Raw genomic sequence first — 7,757 nt, forward strand, 5'->3', positions numbered from 1 at the left:
TACAAAGGTCATACACCAGGTGGCCCAAAGTCAAGTTTTCCCTTCGTCTCCTTTGCAACCCACATACAAAATATTATTACAATCCAGAGCTTCTTAAGTTACGCTTAAACACACAGATACACACTATGTATTCAAACCTGGCCAAGCGGTCACTTCTTCAAGCCAACCTTTTCAAGATGACCACCTGGCCAACACGACCGCCACAAATTGGAACCACACAGGACCAAATCACTGCCCATAACGACTGCGTCATGTTCAAGCTGTCATCAACTTTCATTGATAACTAGCGTGATTTTGCGCAGAAATTGGCCAGTTTGCGTCGGATTTTGTCTGCCATACGATGTCATGTTCAAAATAAAATAGCATCCGATGCATGTGGGTGGGTCATTTGGGGTCAATGGGCAGTCTACTGATGGAAGCAAATTTTGTTGTAGGAAAACCAGAAACCATTTATTCTACGCCTCGAGCATGTTGTGAGTTGATACTCTTCAAACTGACCACCTGTCCAAACTGACCAGTTTTGCCCGCTCCCTTGAGCAGTCGTCTTGAGCAGGTTCGACTGTACCTCCATTTTTCATGCAGGTCAATAAATCACACTGACTCAATGGGGCAAGAACAGAACGCCAATAGCGCTTGCCTGATCAGCACTTAACTTGCCCCGGGCAATCGGGCATTTTCCAACCCCTAGTCAGTAGTAAGGAGAAATTTCCAGTTTCTCCGTAATAATAGACATGTACATGTCGGGGTCAAGAACAAAATGGACCCCATCCTTTAACTTCCTGTATCTAAGTCCTTTCTCGACAGTGACTAATAGACTCTACAGTAGATACTGCCCCAAAATCTCCCTTTTATGCACGGTACTCCAGTGGGTATTGATTTTGGACTGTTTCCAGGCTAAAAAGGGGAAATGGTGTGTGTTTTGAGTGATGGGCAGTGATATGCACCAAAGATCATAATGCAGACCATGTTAGTCTGTAGTAGTGCTCTAAAGGCATTTAAGTTTGAGGGGATTTAATTTTGGGGTCAGGAGAAAATGGAGTGATTTTAGTGGTCTTTAAAGTTAAAAGTTAAAGTTGCCCGTACATCAGTAACAGATGCGTAGGGGTGGCGCCCATCTCCATTTCTGTAGCCCTTGGGCCACACATGTGAAAGCCACTACAGCAGGGGGCTGGTCCGCTGGTGCTGAGTGCTAAGCAGAGAAATCAGCATGTACCATTTTTAAAGTCTTTGGTATGACTCGGCCGGGGATCGAACTCACGACCTACCGAATGCAAGGCGAACACTCTAACCACTAGGCCGTTGCACCGGCAATGGCCTAGTGGTCTTTGGTTCATGAAAATTCTACGGTTACAGAATGTTGAATAATGGAAACCTTGGCACCTTTATGGACAGCTCATAAACCATCTACTAGTGACTGGGCAAGGGTGTAACAGATGGACAGAACAGTCGCTTTCGGCAGTGCTGCTATGATCAACTGTCACTGATCTTACCGTATCTACCCTTTGGATGCAAGGCACATCTTGATGATAATCATTAATATGCAGTCAGTCAATGTTCAAAGAATGGGCCCATGTTCAATTTGTGCTCTGTGAGTACCTATGCGTCTATATACGCGTATCCGCTTTTGGAAGGGCTGGTGTGATCAATTGTCACTGACCTTACCGTATCTACCCTCTGGAAGCCTAGCACTTCTTGATGATTAATATGTAGTTAGTCAATGTTCAAAAGATTGGGTCTGTGTCCAATTTGTGCTTTGGAAGGAATGTTCATCTTCGTCTCTTCGCCATACCACGTTCCTCCAATGCATTATAATACTATACAAGGTGTACAGTACAAAATGTATGTTAGGGGTAGCATGTGGGTACCACCCGGATAGCAGTAGGCTCCTATATTTGCTTCTGCTATCCATCTGGAGACTTGCGCATTGAAACCGCTTGTTGCTTAACATCAGTTAATGAGCGAATCAAGGAATAGGTTTTAGAGCAGTCGTTCGATGACAACGGGCCCTCCCGCAAGCGGACGGGGGCATGTCTGGTGTTGGAACGCCTGTTCGAACGATCGCTTGAACCCATTTTATAATGTGTAGGGACAATCAGCGCCTGCGTCCAAAAGTTGGACAATTCCAGACGTTAAGATGGTCCACCGTTCCCAGATGGAAACACAGAGAAGCGACTGTATATAGTATATAGTAAACGCCATAGCGAACTTCTTTCCGGACGGTACCCAGGCTATGTTAGGGGTGGGTACCGGTACAGAAAATTCAGGTCCAGGTCTGGTCAAAGTCCAGAGGATCAGGTCCAGGTCCGGACCTGAACCTGGACCTAATTACCTATGCAAACTCAGTTCCTGGAAGTAATTTTTAACATTTCATCCAGTCGTAGAGATTGAATTGCCTTTACACCAAAAAGCAGTTACTCAAGCAACTGGATATGGTTTTGGAAACGGTCAGACGTTTCAACTGGAATCCACCAGTTTTCGTCAGTGACACTGAAGTGATCTGGAAGAAAAAGGTGTTTTATCTTATTACCTGGATGTCTAACCTACATCGACGTGAATTGCCTTTAAACTCACCTGTACATAACTCTGGCACCTGGACAGGAGCATGATGACCACTCCCATGAAGGGTTCCATGATGACCGGTAGCATGTCGAGTTGGAGGTAGGCCAGTTGCACCATGTTGGCCAGCAGACACAGCGAGTAACTGCCCTCCAGAGAGTTGAACACAATTCTGATGTTCTGTTCCTAAAAAGATTCAAAATTGAAAATACATGTACATGAAAATGAAAATACATATGAAACATATCTGCAGGATAACAGTTACTCAAGTAACTGGATATGTTTTGGAAACTGTCAGAAGTTTCAGGTAGTACTTCTACATTTAGTCAGTGACACAAGTTTTTAACCAAAATACACAAAACATACTCAGACAAAACAAAATTTTTGTCATCATGTGGTTACCTTTGTAGTCTCTACCAGACTCCAGGTCACTGGAAAACTGTAGAAAAAAAACTGTGGTCGCGTGCTGTTCCCTAGCCGGCTATACAGTAGTTCTCTGGCCGGCTTACTCCTCTATTTGTTCCATTTCTACAGTTTTCCAGTGACCCGGAGGAAGGTAGAGACTAGCACCTTTGTAACATGGTTCAAAATATGAGAGATTTGCAAAGTATGGTCTTTGTGAAAAATTTTGTACTTCTGCATACTAGACGTTGTAGCTAAGGGTATTCTATAAATGCCAAAATATCTTAGTACTTCTGCATATGAGTACAGTATTCTATGATTGCCAAAATACACCCCAGACTCATAGCTTTTCCACAAAACAATGAAAAAAATGTGAGGAGGGTGCAGGCAAGGTGCTTGATTATCAAGATTCAAGCTTAAGGTATTATTCTATAATTACTAAAAACAAGGAAATTATAGGCTTCCTAAAACCCATCCCAGCTTTCCTACAAAATAATAAGAAATTTGCAGAAAGGTGCCAACAAGGTTACTTGGTAGTAATCTAGATTCACACTTAAAATGTATGGCATAGACCTGATTATAGAACTCTATAATTGCTAAAAATTTATTCTAGTTCTTCTACAAAATGATGAAAAAATTCTCTAAAGGTGCCAAAAAGGTTGGTTGGTGGTAATCTAAATTCTCACTTAACATATTGTACAGACTTAATTTTGGTTCTTTATAATTGCTGAAATCTATAATATAATTCCAGCTTTTCTACGAAATGATACAGAATTTCCCAGAAAAACTTCACAATGCCTGTGAGGCATACTATTAGGTTAGGTAGTCTGTATACATTTGCTGCATGGTTAAGCAAATACTGATTATATACAGTCGGCTGTTAGCGAAGTGCGCAGTAGTTTCTAAAGAGCTGATTTAGAGCCAACTTTAACATTAGAGGACTTGGCAAGCAAATTGTGCATTTTTTTGTAAAGGTTGAACTAGGGACATAATTTTCAGGTTGCCAACTGGCAATTTTCACTGATGGAAATCAATATATGCTTAGAAGTGGTTCAAAAGCATTAATCATAGTCTTGGAGTAAGTATTTGAACTGGCTCTGTGTTATGAATTTTGAATCAAGCTTGAATGTCTTAGTGTTAATGTCTTAGTGTTAATTTTAAATTCATCTTTGCATAGTTTGTTGATATAAAAAGGAATGAACAATTACTACTTGGTCGCAATAAAGTGTGCATCAAATTTTGTACTGTAAATCATACAAAAAGGCTCTGCAAATGGAGCAAATATATGCTGTAAATTGCAAATATCAGAAAAAGGATGACAACGTCATAGAATGTCAAAGTCAATTCATGAGTCAAAGGAGAAGATATTAAGGCACAATAAAGAATCTCTTATTTGATATAACAAATTCTTCTGTGTGTTTGAAGTTATTTGTTCAACCTTCCTGACCACTAAGATTTCATAATGACAGCCTTTTCTTTGCATACTCCATCATTTTTGAGGATGTCATCCATATACATATAGCCTACTAGCTAATAACCTTGCCAAATGGTATTATGGTTTTTCTGTATCAAATGAATTGAATTGAATTGGATAAAACATTGATTAGAATCCCTGCCTATAGACCAATCATGCCTGACCATCATAATTACTGAATTATCAGGTCAACCAATGATGCATTTTTATGCTTTTATGTTGGATGTTTTGACGTAGGTGGGCAGGCTATAGGAGCAGTTTATTTATTGATTTTAAGAAGTAAAATTTGCATGCTACTTCATATTATTCATTTTATACAAAAATAATAATAAAATACCCACTAGTCAAAAAGCATTCAGAATTGTGCTAAACCATTCACTCCCCGAGTAGTCTTTAATTACATTAAGTAATCTCAGGCTATGGTTGAATACAATGTACATCTGACATGGCTTGACTAAAGTATGGTTACAAAACCAATTTGCAGGGCGATGTTGAAAACTCGTCTTGTGTTGTTAGATGTCTTGTGAACAATTGGCCGTCTTGGTGTGCACATCGTCCCTCATTTATGCCAAAAACATTCATGATGAAAGAAGTGTCTATATGCGTATAGGAAATGCATGGGTAGAGTCTGCATGAGTTTAGTGACATTCACAAACACACCTCGCGTAATTCACCACAAGTGAAATTCTGCAAAAGGGTTGCTAAATGTGAATTCATTGATACATAATATATTGGAAAATAACACTCCCTTCTGTAGTTTAGGACCCCTTTAATCACCCTCCAGGGCTCGAAATACCACCTGCATATGCCGGTTAGTGCAGGTAAAATTGGAGCTGTGCAGGTATTTCTTGTGTATACCTGCACCTAGCCTGCACTGGTCCATGTACTGGGTTTTACACATAAATGTCCTATGATGTAGGTGTATGTGGATATTGTTATTGGATGCATTGACTGTTACTACCTAATAGTAATATAAGTATAAAAGTAAAAATAGCAATGGTTCCTGAACTATTTCAGTATGATCCATACTTCCTAAATTCACAGTGGTGCAGGTAAAATTTGTCTGGTGCAGGTAGTCTTTAATGTTCACATGCACGGTGCCAGTGCAGGTATGCAGAAAAGTATTTTGAGTCCTGTTCTCTGTACCTGTTCTAATAGACGAATACTCTTCTCCAGAACGTTGTTGTTCCTGAAGAGAAGTAGAGTCTGTTCTGCGATGGTGGACAGGTGGAGGATCAGGCCTGGCAGGGACAGGATGTGCACCAGGAACGCCGTCAACAGGTGCTGGGAAAACTACAACAAACAAACAAACAACAACAACAACAGAAATGTCAACAGTCTGCAAATGGGAAAACTACAACCAACAACAACAACAGAAATGTCAAAACAGTCGGCAAATTTTCATTTGTGGTGACGGCAAAATGAGAGTATTGAGACTCAGTATTCTTCTAGTAGTTCTACCAATAGCATTCTACAAATAGTCAATATGCTATGAATCTTATTCATCGAAAAAATATGCAAGAGCGCCACCTACATCGGCTAAATATAGCAGTAAGCAGAACTAGAGTTAGAAACTCTCACAGAAATCAAAACTTTGGCTAAGGTTGTGTAAAAGAAAACTCCTATAACCAATCATATTTACAATTTGGGATGGTGTTTTGTGCACATGAAAAATTTGGGCACCAAAAACTTGCACATTAAAAAATCTGTGTGTAGCAATATGCAAATTTGATTCCAAAAGGATTCAAGAACTTGTCGCAGTTTCCACAACCATTTCACAAAATCTTACAAGTAAATGTTGCAAGCTTAAATTTAAATTTACAATTTACATCTTTGTAGCTTAAGTGGACAGAGTCTATTATACCTTAACTACCACATATAAACTATGGAATCATTGCCAACTTACCAGTAACCCGCATATTTCAAACTGCAGTTATCCTTCACTAATCACTTCATCAAAGAAAGATGAATAGAGTCCAATCTGACCAAAAGTTGAATCTGAGCATTATGTCATTTCCTGATGCCATGAATGATACTAAAGAGATGTCCCTGTAGCTCCACTGGTCACAGTTGAGCTCCTGGTTCCAATTAGTGTAGTTGGTGACTGGGAGATCAAGGTATAATTCTGGGAAGGGCATCTTGTTTGGAGCTACACACACTTTTCTTAAGGTACGTAAAATGGGTTTACCTACGTACTAGTAAGGAGCTGCCTTGGTCAACAGGGGAAGGGCTAGCAACAACTCCATGTAAAATTAAAATACCCCCTACTGAAAGACTTCAAAAAGCAATAAAACTTGTGCCACTAGAGCTTAACTCTGAAGGATATGATTTTAAATCCTAACTGAAAATCTTATATCTGATATGTATCACTAGGACTGACCTGTGTAGAGATGAGGGGTCTCATGGAAATGGTCACGATGGCCGCCAGTGCTGCTCTCTTCAGCGTGGGTTGCGACCGCTCCAGTCCCCTCTTCAACAGAGCCTGCAGAATCACGTAGAGATCCTTGGACGTCAGGTGTCCCAGAAGATTGGCGCACAACTGGTTCATGCCCGGCCGTAGCGCCTCGCTTCCTTTTATCTTCAACACCTTCCAGGTGGTCGTGTCCGTGAAGATGACCACCATGTTCAGGTACAGACTGACCAGCTTGGACTGGTCATTGTTGTCCGGTCTGAGCGTCTTCAGGTAGCAGCAGCACTGCCACAACAGCTTCTTCATCTGCTGTATCCACGGCAAGACGTGCTCCTTGCTAAGAGCCAACGACACGTACCAAATCTTGGAGTCTCCCTCGACCTCCATCGACGCCAGGATGTAGCGACAGAGAGTTTGGAACATGACATCATCTTTCCTTTGGTCAAAGAAGTAGAGAAATTTTTCCGTGGCTTTGAAGACGGTGACAGCTGGTGCGAACTTGGCCTTGTCCGGGGAGCTAGTCGGGCTGACTTCTCTCGCCCACCCGATCAGGGACTGTAGATCGCCCTGCGTTTGTTTCCTGAGGCTGGAAACGGCCAAGAATCTTCTCACCACCGCTTGGATTTTTGTAGCAGACTGTTCTCTACGAATCTCTTCCTGTCTGTTGAAGCGAGCGGACTTCTTTTCGTCCAGAAAGGACGCCTTTTTGTCCTCGTACGGGGCGAACATGTTTGGAGTTCCTCTCTCTTTTAGCGGCGCCGCCGCGACGTGCTAGACTGGGCAGTGCTGGTATGACGTGATGTCCGCAGCGCAGCGTAACGTTACGTTATTACGTCGGTAAAGAACTTGAGATGTCCCGGTACGTCGACGTACGTAGAGATGTTGACATCCTTGATATCACCGTTTCCAACTCAC

At 41.5% G+C, this 7,757-nt stretch overlaps 1 protein-coding gene across 3 annotated transcripts in view; it reads right to left on the reverse strand.

The window, feature by feature from the left end:
* LOC118428456 (ubiquitin-protein ligase E3B-like) overlaps positions 1-7,757 on the reverse strand; it is a 35,087-nt gene that overhangs the window by 27,046 nt on the left and 284 nt on the right. For all 3 annotated transcript variants that reach the window (XM_035838522.1, XM_035838521.1, XM_035838524.1), the window contains exons 2-4: positions 6,813-7,757; positions 5,579-5,725; positions 2,572-2,742 (exon numbers count right to left, since the gene is read on the reverse strand). In XM_035838522.1, the coding sequence (XP_035694415.1) occupies positions 2,572-2,742; positions 5,579-5,725; positions 6,813-7,571 (1,077 nt within the window). In that variant the 5' untranslated portion in view covers positions 7,572-7,757. The remainder of the gene's footprint in view (positions 1-2,571; positions 2,743-5,578; positions 5,726-6,812) is intronic.

Source organism: Branchiostoma floridae, chromosome 13 (genome assembly GCF_000003815.2).
Source record: "Branchiostoma floridae strain S238N-H82 chromosome 13, Bfl_VNyyK, whole genome shotgun sequence".
In the NCBI taxonomy this organism is placed as follows: Eukaryota; Metazoa; Chordata; class Leptocardii; order Amphioxiformes; family Branchiostomatidae; genus Branchiostoma; species Branchiostoma floridae.